Here is a 13,082-nt window from a genome sequence, read left to right as displayed (position 1 = left end):
CTCAGCTTTTCCCTACTAAGAGACATGAAATAGAAGGTTTTTCCTTTGGCTCCACATCTTCCTGAAGTCGATCTAACAGTAGGAAGTGGAAAGAAAGCTTGTTCCTGGTCTAGGCCCTGCCTTCCTGTCTGTTCCCTTGTATTAACCCATGCTGAGTGAGTCAGATCTACGCACTGACCTGGCTGAAAACAGATCTTGCGATTAGTTACCTTACTTGCTCCATCTCACCCTGTAGTTGCTTTGTCACTAAACTTAATGCAGAGAAAGCAGCAGGCGCATGTTGCTGCCAGGGAAGGAGCATATTGCTGCCGGGGCCCTTTCGGGGCCACCTGCCTTGCATCAGCTTCAGCTAACAAGGTGGTTTTTCAGCACAATGGAGCTAAGCCAGTGACTGTTGCCCACGGCCATGCGTTCCTACCATGTTTGTTTGTGCTAGCACTGGCATTCCTTTAAACGTGGTAAAGCAGTTAAGGGTGTTAAACTACAGAAAACTATTCAGTATTCCTTTTTGTAGGGGGAGTTTTCAAAGCCACATCATACTGGAGTTCAAGAAGCTGTGGTAGCAGACAGAAAACAATGGAAGCACAGCAAGGAGGTTTGACATTACCTCTTTAGATGGTAGCTTAGCCATTAGTGTGGCTGATTAATCTGAATAGGTACCCTAATAGTTCATGAGCTTTTTATAACCTTAGCTTTTACACAGTGGTTGTACGTAAAAACTGTTAAATCCTAGAGCAAACACACACATTACTATTAGTGTACAAATCTGAGTTGGCTCCACATGTCAGGTGATTATTGAACAATTATTTATTCAACTATAGCACTGCAGTTACCAGTTAATCATATAATAAAGATAGGCAAAATTTGTAATTGGTACAAATTTGTAATTCTAGTCAAAAATCTCATCACAGAAGAATGTTCTTCTATTTTATTGAGAAGTATTGAAAGTCTCAAGTACAGTATGTAATTGTAATTATACTGAGTTTACTGCTAACCCATTTTTTCTGCCCCTCCACAGTAAAAGTCTGTGGTGCCACCTCACAGGAAGTTTTAGTAACATAGGAATTCACTGTGCCAAGAAAATTGTATAAATATTTTTGGCTCAGTTTAAAACACTTTAGGAAGCACAAGCATTTTAGTTATGCTGTTTGAATTTATCCTTCCTGATCAATCTCCTGTTATTCATAACTGCCTTTGTCTGCTATCAGTTTTCCCATATTCTTTAGCACATTTGCTAACAAAAGTGAAAATATTTTGTTAATGCATATTCTACTTATTAGTTTAATCAGGATTAAAACCTATTTATAGGGACTTACAGACTATGAAATGGTGCTGGATTACGTTAAGGCTCTAAATTTGAACAGTGGCTGCTTTGTCAGGATGAGAGTTCACCAGAAAAAATACCAGTTTGTGGGTCTGCTTGGATGTGTTAAGCATTTTTGACTGCAGCTCCCTAGTCAGTAAGTTGAAACACGACTGTGGAGTTAACAGAATTAACAAGACCAGAACCCAACTCCATTGTGCATAGCTAGATGAATGCTCTTGTGGTTCCATGTAGGGTGCTTTACATGGACCCCGTAACAAATTGAACAGCAGGAAAGAAGAGTGTTAGTTGCATTTACTGAACAAACAGTTATTTCATTGTTTGTAGATACACACCATAGAACAAGCTCAGTTTTTTCCTAATATTACAGGTGCACACGCAAATGCATGGTACAGGTGTCTGTTACCTGCATCTGACCCAGTAGCATGTGTTATCTTAGACAACAGTAGTGTTGTGGTTAGACAGAGTCTCCAGGTTGGATTTTTTTCCCCTTCTTTTTCTAATAGAACCTACCCACTATCAAAACAAGACATTAAGAGCTGAGGTCATAAATTCAAGATATCCCGAGCAAAAACATGGAAAGCATTTTATATATGTGCATACATTAGAATCATCTTCAATAATATGATTGCTTCCTGTTTTTTTTCTTACTGCAGGCACTCTATTCAGTAAATGGCAGCACTTCAACGTATTTTAAAATTCTATTTGTTGTTCAGTGTGCAGTTCCATGTTTAACTTGCACTGCCCAAACTTACAGAATATAAAATTATTTCCTCTTAGTGTTTCTGTGAATTTTCTTCTTGCATCATGAGTTTTGCAAAAAGTAACTAAATGTACCTTCATAGAAGATGCGATAGGAGATGGTGGTTATTACCCTATCTTGTAGCTTAGAAAACACATAGCACAGGTATATTTGAAATTGCCAAGCAATTACTTCAGTTGTTCCATTTCAAATACTTTGACATGATTTTTCAGAGTAATCAGCATTTTACAAGACTTTATTTTCAGACCACAGCTTTCACTTGACTGTAATTGAAATTATAGAATTAAAGAACTCGGAGTAGCTCTCAGTGTAAAGCTTGATTTAGGTGGCTTGCCCAAAGCACTGTGGAGCAGAGATGGAATCCAGTATAGCAGAATGATTTTTACATGCTCCAGCTGTGCACACCACCTTTTTTCCCTCGTGTTATCCTGCCTTCATTTCACATCATCTTGTATTTGCAGGAATAGAAACTAGAGCTGTTATAACCAGACTCCTTTAGTGCAGAGACCCCCCCCTCTCTGAGAGGGTCTGCTGTTTGGTGAACTGCTTGTGGACAGTAATCTTGTGGAGAGAATGTGTGAAAGAAGCCTGTACTGTAATGCACAGTTAGTTAATGCTGTATGTTTTAATTTCTCAGTCTCTTCTGTTCCACAGTAATGTTTTGAATATAATGAGGTTAAAAGTATAATTTTAGAATAAGAGGAAAACAAAACTAGGGGGAAAGAAATTTCATCATGAAAAAGTATGTAGCTGTTGTCATCAGTTGAACTTAGACCTCTTGCATGTTCGTGCACCAGAGGTTACTGAATAACCACTCCGCAGGAATAGGCTGTTGCCTCTTACGTAAACTACGTGCTAGAAACCACATATATAATTTAGCCAGGAGTTTTATAGGTGGTTTCTTATCAGTCTGTGAATGCAGATACTGAGAATTTCTGAGATGACTTGTAGTTTCTCCAGCAAGTTACAGTTTACCAGTACAAACCTCTGTGCACTGACTTGTTCTCCTTTCCTGCCTGATCCTGTCCACCTCTCACCTCTCTTGGCTCCTGCCTTCTAGCCTTTGTGCTTGTGTGTCACCTGTCTCCTGTGGCAACCTTAATTTGCCATCTTTAGCTTGTATGCCTGAGTATGCAGCCTGGTGTTTCAGTGATATTTTATGTGTTTATGAACCATCCTGTTCAGAGATAGGATCTCAAGTTCTAGGATGTATGCTTGAACACAGGTCTGGAGGTGGTTGGAAGATTAATGCTGTGAGTTAATGTGCTGAATCACTCGGTATCTGATCCAGGGTGGAATCATCCAAGAGCACAGAGATAGGTATGATTAGCCATGGTATTTTATTTTGAAACAGTGCAAGCATAGCACAGACAGACCTCTTTAAATCATCAGTAATAAAAAAAAAAAAAATAAAGGGATTTTGCACTTCTAGCATCTGAAGCATGTAATTACTTTCCTCATGCTACTGTAAATGCTTTTGTGCAGAGGCTTCTCATCCTCACCGCTCAGTTTTAGTGCATCCAGTCCGAGCATTTGAGAACTCCTGATCTGTAACTCCTAACTGTATCAGGCTAAAAGGTGAGATTTTTCTGAACTGATGATAAGGAGGAGAATGACTGCCAAAGTACTTGCACTGAATAAAGATTTTTATCCCCAATGCTTGTCTAATCTTGTTGCTTTTGCTTAGGGTATAATAACAAATAACCCTTGTGTTTCATTTTTGATAGATGCTACCAGATCTGAAGGCAGACAACCAGAGGCTAAAAGATGAAAATGGGGCCTTGATCAGAGTTATAAGCAAACTTTCCAAATAAAGAGTTTACTACAGCAGCAAATAACGGTATTGCACATCACTAGTAACTCCAGTGGACCATAGTATGGCAGTCACTGGAAGTGTGGGAAGATCCCTTGGAGACTGTCATTTTCAGATATCCTGCCAAACGCCCTCTTACCTGTGTGTTTTTTTGTATCAAGATCATTGTTTCTGTTAAAATGCAGCTGCTGAGAAGATAAAATGACTGAGAAATCTTGTTTACAGCGACAGTATAATAAGGAAAGTGTTCAAGGCCAGATACGCCTCAGATATTTAACCAGTAAGCCTTAGTTGTACATAAACACTTTTACATCAACAAAAGCTTTCAGCTTTCACAGAAGACAGTTACTCAATAACGTTTTTGTTGTGCCACAATTCCCAGTTTTTTTTCTATACTCAGTTTTTCTTTAAATCTTAAGTTTGGATTTGTTTTTTTCCCTTCTAATTATTCATGTACCAGATTTTCTTGTACAGTGTTTTCACAGCTTTACCATTTGCAGAGACCACACACCCTTTTAAATTACCTATTTGTGTAGCTACCTAGAGTTGTATTGTCCAACCACCTGGAACAGAAATGTTTGGTGGAACATTTGCTTTCACTGTTTGTGCAATATGCATTTATTTCCTATACAAAATGCTTTAAGAGTCAGATGAAACTAGAATTATTTTAAGAGTCCTGTTTTCTGCCTTTATTGGTCACATAAAAACAAACAAAAAAAAAGTTTGTAGTGAGAGATGTTAGATCCTGTAATTGTCACATTCATTTGAGCAGGTACTGAGTGATGCTGTATATATAAATGTGTACTGGTTTGATTTTTCAGACCACCACGTGGCATGCTTGAATATATTTCCCTATTGCAAATGTCTGTTAATGCAAATTAGGCTACTCCAGAATAGTGTGTTTAACAAAGTTCATTAATTTTTATGGTATAAAGAATTTAGACATTGTACATTGTATGGAGCCCTATCTTTACAAAAGGTCTAAACTATACAAAATACTTTATCTTTTCCTCCCATTTTTTTCATTTGATAGTGTTCACCATAATAAAAATTGCATAAATATAACTGCTTCACTACATTTCACATACCTGTATTTATCTGAGTGCTGTCCAAAACTGTTGTGCTAGCCAAAGTAATGTTACTAAATCATTGAAAAACATAACCCATTACACTCACATTAATGTTTATATGCACTGTTGTTGCCATGTGAGAAGGCATCTAATTTGATAACACCATCATGTCAGACCATTTTATACATTTCAGTGGCCTTTAAAAACAAAAAAAGTACTTAAGTGAAGATCGCTTTTGTTAGAAACAAACAGCTTTTATATTTTCACTAAACCATTCAGAATATGACATCTTATTGGCACATAGTTTATTGCCTAAAACCACTGAACAGATCAGCCATTAAAACAAATTGTACATTGTAAAGCTTGTAGTAGCTATTGTATTATTGATTATATTGTATACTATATTAAATGTGAATTTGTACCCCTTCATTTAAAAAGGTCATTGTGTTCTACTGCCTACTTGGGGGCGGGGGGTTGTTTTTTGGGGGTGGGATATGTTCTGGTAAGGAAGACATGATGTCCTCTCTCTGTTGATTGGTTTTCTGAAGATCTAAGGTTATGCTCTTACTACCAAGCTCAGGATTCTTGATTTTAAAGGTACACGGATAGTTTGAGATATCTTATTGTAATTGATCTGTACGAGAGGTGGGTCTGAACCATAGGAAACTTCCATTGTCTTATGCTAACATAAAATAAGCAAAGAATTGAACAGTTTGAATGGCTGCAACGTATTGAGTTCTGTTACAAGACAGTTAGGCATATTCTGGATTATATTTGGTAAAGTTTGGGTGCCTGTGAATGATTAAATACATGTTTCTAATATTTTAGTGTTTTATATTTAGGTTATTTATTCTTTATATCTAAAAAAAATGAATGGCTACTGTGCTATATTGATTTTATTGGTAGTACTGAGCAGACCTTGTATCTGCATGAAACTAGTTGCAAAACCCACTATTTTGGAAAAAAAAATGTATTTTGACATATACAAATAAAATGAATACAAACTATTTTAAATGTGTGAAAGTTTTACTGAGAAGACATTGAAATTTGTTATGAATTTAAACCATGTTATAAGTTTGCTATTTAAATTCTTTGGGCATTTTCATTCATTGCATTACTTGGATGCAAAGTTCAAGTACTTTTCAAAGATTGTAATCAAATTGTGATTATTTGCACATCATTGTACATGCACATCTGTAAATGCAACAGTAAAAATGCCATATTTATGCAATCTGTAACAACTTGGACAAATGTTTATATATTTTACATAAACCTGTCTGTGTGCAGAATCTGAGAACGATTTTTTATGCGATACTACCTGAATCTCAAAAAGGAGCTGCTAAACCTGTGTGGTGATCATATTGTACTAGTTGTCTTGCAAACGAACACCTCCCCAGAAAATCCTGCTACCACAGAGACCAAACTGTAGTGGAGGACTATGTTGTTATTTAGGGGGAGATTTGGAACATGAGAAATACCTCACTGCTACTTGCTGGCTCTGGCTAAGCTTGATGAATGAATGGATAACATGGTAATCCGAAAGAGCAACTTTCAGGATATTTTCCCCAGTGTGGAGAGGGATCTTTTTGTGCCAGAACTGACATCAAATAAACTTGGAGGCATGGAAGTAGACCGTGCTTGAGAGTTAGAGGCAAAGGGAACACGCAGAAGCATCCGCAACCGTTAGCAAAGGTGACCCTGTGCAGAGGAGGAATGACCGCATGCGGGAAGGCTGCGCAGGTAGCACAAATCCCTGGCAGATTAGGGAGTGTTTCTGTGTCAAGACTGCATGACTTAGTGGCTCCATTTCTAACTTTAGCCATTACCTAGAATAAGAGACTGCAGCGTGGAATGTCATTTTTTCCAGCCCTTCCTCCTCCAGTGTGAATGATTTCCTTAAGACCTTCCCAGTTCTTCCATAGCTCTTTCAGCCTCTTGCTACTGCCTTTCCAGACTCCAAAAAGAGTAGCTATAACTAATAGTTTTCTTTCTTGCTTGGTAGATCTCTTTGCATTTATTTGCACAAAGCATAAGGGTCTCAGTGTCTCTGTACTTCAGAACAGTCTTCTATGCTAAACTTTGATTTGTGCTCAGGGGAATATTAAAACAAAAGGGTTTAATCCCATTGTGTAGGCATTTATCTTGTTCAGTATTCCTAGCCATGGGGTTTTTTTTTATTTGTTTTTGTTTCTGTGTTGTCTCAGAGCAAATGCTCTCTGGATTCCTTTTTTAAAAAAAGTAAATGTTTACATGTCATCTTATAGAAGGAAGAAAAAGCAGGAAGCTCTCCTGCTTTTGGAGAGCTGAAGATACTTGCTTTAGGAGATGCGGGTCAGGGAGAAATGTCAATTTTTCCTTTTGCCTTTAGCATACACAATATAGGCTCCTAATGGGCTTCTGACCCTGCTACCTGATGTAACAGTGAAGTTTATATTTCAGTAGTGAGCGGTCACCACTTAATGCCAGAAAAACGAGTATGAGCATTGATACAAAATCCGTGGCTCTAAAGAAGAGTGGGTGGCAAGGAGGCTTCTGGCATTGCCAGAAAAGCAACACCGTGTCAGAAAATGAACGTTCATGTGAGGAAAGCAGTGGATACAAGAATTGGTTGAAAGTCAGTTCATGGCCCCAAAGCATGTGAATTCTTGAACAGAGAAAAACAGTCCAAAGTTAGCAGTATCATGAATTACAATAATAATTGTTCTGCTTTTAATACTACTCAGGAGGTATTAATTTTTTTTCTGAATTAAGTTATGGCAAGGAAAATAAGGAGTACACTGACTGGTACTTGTCCTGGGTGATCCTGGAAGCTGCTTGACTCTACACAGCTGGACTTTTACCTTTCCTTTACAAGCAACCTGTCTACAGCTTGTGGCCTTGCGTGCCTGTGTAACTCCAGCTCTTCCGCGAAGGAACCCCAGAAGGTTTCGCCTCTGCTGCGTTGCTCGTGATGCTGGGCAGAAGAGCGATCGGGGGCTGTTGGATCTGCCGCACCTCTGGGAAGCGCAGCCAGGGGTCTTCCCGCGAGCTGCAGCCGGGCATCCTGCGAGCAGCCAGGCTCTCCCTTAGGCAGCGGATGCCGGGGAGTCTTAGCTGGTGGCTTTGGCCTCCAGCCTGGCCACAGGGTTGCTGCTGTGCAACTGTGTAAGTGCAGCTAGTGGGGAAGGTATAGGCAACTAAATGTTTAGTTAGACTGAAACTTATTTTTCCCCTCTAAGCTGTCTCTTCACCTTTTAGTTAATATAATATTGCCGTGAGGCATAGTGTAGCCAGGAGATAATTCTGATATGGCTGTTGTGCAACCGATAGGTTAATGTAAGTTTTGTAGATGAAATTTAACTTCTAGCTGCAGTTCTAAAGACTTGTCACAGGAAAATGTAAGACTAATTCACTAAACAGTGTAGAGTTTTTTTTAAAAAAAACAAAACTCTCCAGTCATATAAACATTACATAATTTTTGTGGAGTCTGTTTTTAAAGGGAGTGGGGAAACAGTCGCAGCTGCAATGTAGAGGGCTGTTTTCCCACCTGTTTACATTTCTTTGTGACTTTTCATTAAGGCTTGCAATTGCATCTTTTGCTTAAATGGCTTATGAAATAGCCATAATTCTTCATTTCTAAAGTAGCTTATGTGGAATTATCAGTACAGACTTTCTGCAACTTCTTACACAGAAAACTCCAGAAGCTTACAATACTGTTGCCATAGGATCGTTGTAATTCTATTAAAAAATGATAGATTTGGAATTTAAAATCCTAGAATAGCTTTGCTGGAGGCCCGCTAGTCGTATCTGTGGAATGACAAATTTTTCCCCCCACTGGGAATAGCCAGTCTGTCTGTTTTGGGATAGGGGAGACAATTTTCCTTAAGTTTTTCAAAAGAAGTACTTGCTATTCATGATTATGTACACATTGTTAACATTTAGCTATGGTGATTCAGCTTCCTTGGGTTCTTAGGTCAAAGCCACTAATAACAAGGGGCAGAACTGTTGGTGAGCAGAGTTATTTGCTTTACATTTGTTTTGATTGCAAGAGCAGCAGTTGGGGTTTGTTGGAGAGTAACAACAGCAAGTTGTTAGCCTGCTGCAGTAAGACTGGGCGCTGCCTCAGCACAGACTGACAGCACAAACCACCGTCATAGCTCCAAAGGTGACTGCAGAGTCCTGCATACAAGATAGGATTAAAAAAAAGAAGAAGAAGAAGAAAGGAAAAACAGAAACCACAATCAATCGCTCACACTTTAAAGGCAGAGCCGCTGCCGCACCGATGAAGTCATCGGCTATTCCTGCTTGTGTCAGCACCTCCCCATTTTGTATTACTGATTAGATAGGAGAAGTATGTAGCCTTTAGAGAAAGGAGGAACTGTGTTCGCTTTTTTTTTCATCTGAAAACATCACCTGTTGGATGTCTAATGTTTCTGATCTGGCCCATGGATAATTATAGCAGGGACAAAAGCCCCACATTCCACACGCCGATTATTTCACCCTTCTTAGTTGGGTTGCGCGCGTCTGCCCTGCAAGCTTACTGGAGCTTAGCAGGAGGTAGCCAAGACAGCACAATTCATCCCCCAGAACATTCTTTTCCCTGGTTTCTGTACCACCGATAGCAAACCATACCTACAGCCTTCCCGAGTGCTTGGCTTTATTGGTGGGAAAAAAAACATGGGGAAAAGTGGGTCACAAGAACTTACTCATTCCATTGATAAAGTATTTTCAGAATTCCACCTATGCCACCTTAGAATATTTTGGACTCCTTAAACAGGCTTTTTTATTTTCTTTTTTTTTTTTTAGGAGAAATGATTTCCCATCCTTCATTATCAGATTACTCGTTTTTGTGTCTTGGATGTGGCAAGGAATTTAAAAAGAGTGTTCTCCCTGCAAAGTACGTTTTTAATGCAAATACGAAGCTCTTCACACCATTTCTGAAAACTCAGATCCATCTGTAAATCAGTGATATTTCTGAGTTTAGTAAAAAAGGTTCAGCTTTCCTTGTAATTTCATGAGTCTAACTTCCATGTAGCTATTTTACTCTTAAAGATTAAAAATTACATTGTAAGTATTCTAGCAATGCCAACAAAACATTAAGTGGGCAGTACTGGCAATTAAATGTCTGGACAATAAGTTAGGAAGTGACTAAGCAAATACATACTTAAACTGACATCAAAATGGGCACCAGCAGAGCAGGGTAGGGGAACGGGACTAGAAAAAGACAAACCTGAAGCGGACAGACTCCAGCCGCCGGATTTGCACACTTTCCTCCCGCTGCCTGCAGTGAGACCCCTCAGCACTGGCTGCCCCGTGCCCCCTTTTTTCCTCCCCACAAAAGAAGACTGCGAAAGTACAAGAGCCCCTTCGTCCTCTTTCATGGCCCCCTTGTATACCTTTGCTTTGATGATACCTCTCCACTTCAGCTCAAAAAGGGCAGGCCTGATCTGATTTGAGGGAGCTGCTACAATTACAGCTAAAATGAAGCTACTGCTTTTGGGGAGTACCCAGAACTGCATCCCAAATCTTCTAGAAGAAAAGGGAATGACTTCATTAAATCAGGTGGTACAAAATACACACTGCTCAGAAAGAAGATTTAATGAAAAAGTGAATGGAAAAAAAAAGCAAACAAAAACTCCCAACATCACAAAAACTGCTTGAAATGGGCATGATTGTTTACCAAGTTAATGCTCACGAATACCAGTTACTAGACACAAAGAACAGACTTTGTAAAGAGCAGTTATAAATTCATATGATTTATAATACAAAGTAACTTCAATTATTAGGAATATTAGCCAGTGAGTCTCCCACTGATACCAGCTCATATCTTTGTTTTTAGCTGTATAAAGAAAGACAAGCAAATTACACTAAGTTCTTTCCTCCCATTTAATCTCAGGCTACAGATGCCATATTTTGTCGTGCAAATTGCCTACTAACACCTCCACAGCTCCTTTAAAATGCCACTGCACTATGAATATAGGGGACCTTCTGCTGCATCCTTTTATTATGCATGTTTATTCCCATGCATGAAAAGGTAGTAATTCTCTCCTATTTAAAATTACAAGGTGGGCAGGGAAGTAATGCTGCTTACGGATTTATGTGCTAATACTACTTTACAAATTCCTGCGTAGAAACGATTACACTGAGATCAGTTTTCAGAGACTTTTTTTTCAGTAAGGCATCAACACAGTGCAAGTGCCCGCTGATGGGGCGTAGCGCAAGCCAGAAGGTGGCACCAGAAAGCTTCTTCAGTGCTGTGACAGCCTCTATCAGCGTCTGAGCCAGGATGAGCCACCACCCTGCCAAAGACTTTCTGCTCTAGGGAGTAAGGCACATGGTCTATGCATCTGGTTGATGTTTGTCTGGGAGGGCAGTGTAGTTTCTATTATCTATATATTAGATTTATATATATATATATAAAAATCTCTATTTTTTTGAAAGAGCATGTAGGAATGGTGCAGACAAGAGTGATGCAAGAAAATTCTACCTTTTAGGCAAGTTACAGTATAACGAGCAGAAATCTCAGTCTATTTTAGACATAGATGATGCCCTGACTTGGTCTGAATGTGGCAAAGACTCATTTTAAATATTCTATCCTGCAAGCCTGCAAAGAAGCTATGTGATTTAACACCCTAAGCACAGTATACAGAGTGCTCCGTTTGGAGACACTACTTGAAATCCATCAGATCTGATGGACAAGAAACTGCTGCCATAGGAGGGCTGGCCAGAGAGTCTGGGAAAAGGATGAGCCTGAGAGTGCAGGCAGGGTCTTGAAGGATCCATTTCTCTCTCAGCATAACTGCAGTGTCTGAAGAGATGCAGGCTGAAGTCTCCTAGGAGTAGCCACTTACAAAGCACTACAGAAAGGCTCAACTAAATCCAAGGGGAGGAGAGGGGAAAAGAAAAAAGCCTCCATGTCAGAAGTTGTCAAGACAGTGTTTTATAGCCGCATTGCACTCGGCTGAAATGCTGTAACACTGACTGCTCAATCCCCTTTCAATATGATCCCAGTGTAAGCATTTTGGTTATGCACTTTGCTTTTAACCACAGCACCCTGTGCACTGCAGGACTTCTTGTGGTCCTCCCTTTTCTTCCTGCAATCTCTCTTCCCTGTTCTTGGCCTTCATGAACACTCCTCACTTCCTCAGTTCTGCACTGATGTGGCTCTGCCTCTATTTCCAAGTCCCCACACAATTATTATTACTATTTTGCAAGAGAGGGCTTCGAGGTCTAATTACATTCTCTGTTACTCAGGATGGTATCAACAACGAGACCTCAAGCACTCCCTGAATTTCTGCAGTTTCTGGGGAGTGGTGCTAAGAATTGCTACATGAAGGCACTGAGCATAAGAACTCCCTTCATATTTTAACAAGCCACTACAAGCTTTCCGGCATGCCGCAGCCTCTGGAGCAACGCTTCCTCATCTTCTGCTTATCTTAGTAATGAGTCTTCCCAGTTGCTCCTCTATGCCACCCACATCTCTCAAGTCCTTCTTGGACATCTGGTTCCAGCACTTCTCATTCAACCCCTCTGGCACTTGCTGCCCATTTCTGCCCCATTAGAAATATGGGGCAGAATAACAAAAACTTTGCTCCTATCCTTCTGCTCAGGTGGTTCTTGTATTTTTTCATTTGCTGCTGCTTCTCTGCTCTTATATTCTCCTTTCAGACCTAACCAATGGTTACTTCTCCCTAGCTAGTTGTTCTACAGTTGTTTCTCCTATTAGCTTCTCTCTACAATTTTCTCCTACTAGCTTCTCTACTTGCCTGTTGCAAGTTTCCTACTGACCCTTCACCAGTCTCTCAGCATCTTTTCTACATCCTGCTCTCCGCAATGCCAGCAGCCTCTACACTTCATATGGTCTCCACCTCTGCTACTCACTCCCAGTCCCCTTTTTCTCACACCTCTTTATCCCAAGTTTCTCAGAGCCACACAGCCCTAATGGCTTCAGAGTTTCCAGTAATCTCTTCCTGACCGCTGGATCTTTTCACTGATAATCTAATCTTTACTTGGTAGGAATGTCTCTACCAAGCCATTTAGTTCCCACCTACTCAAGTTGCCCTGTAATCCACAGACGTTCTTCTACCATAAGCTAAGCACTCTATAAGTCACCTGTTACTGCTTAACCCAGTT

The 13,082-nt window shown here is 39.8% G+C and overlaps 1 protein-coding gene across 5 annotated transcripts in view; it reads left to right on the top strand.

The window, feature by feature from the left end:
* The window catches only part of PPP1R12A (protein phosphatase 1 regulatory subunit 12A), a 130,593-nt gene extending 124,326 nt beyond the window's left edge, over positions 1-6,267 (top strand). For 2 of the 5 annotated variants that reach the window (XM_062584824.1, XM_062584808.1), the window contains exon 26: positions 3,815-3,905. Coding sequence is in view for 1 of the 5 variants with exons in the window: in XM_062584799.1 (XP_062440783.1) it covers positions 3,815-3,901 (87 nt within the window). In the remaining 4 variants the exon portion in view is untranslated. Of the gene's footprint in view, positions 1-3,814 lie in introns of all 5 variants that reach the window. The other 3 variants (XM_062584789.1, XM_062584834.1, XM_062584799.1) reach the window with 2 other exon arrangements.
* Positions 6,268-13,082: the final 6,815 nt, after the last annotated feature.

This window comes from Rhea pennata, chromosome 1, assembly GCF_028389875.1.
Source record: "Rhea pennata isolate bPtePen1 chromosome 1, bPtePen1.pri, whole genome shotgun sequence".
Classification (NCBI taxonomy): Eukaryota; Metazoa; Chordata; class Aves; order Rheiformes; family Rheidae; genus Rhea; species Rhea pennata.
Note: the sequence above shows the minus strand (reverse complement) of the source record. Positions and strands in the feature narration are given on the sequence as shown.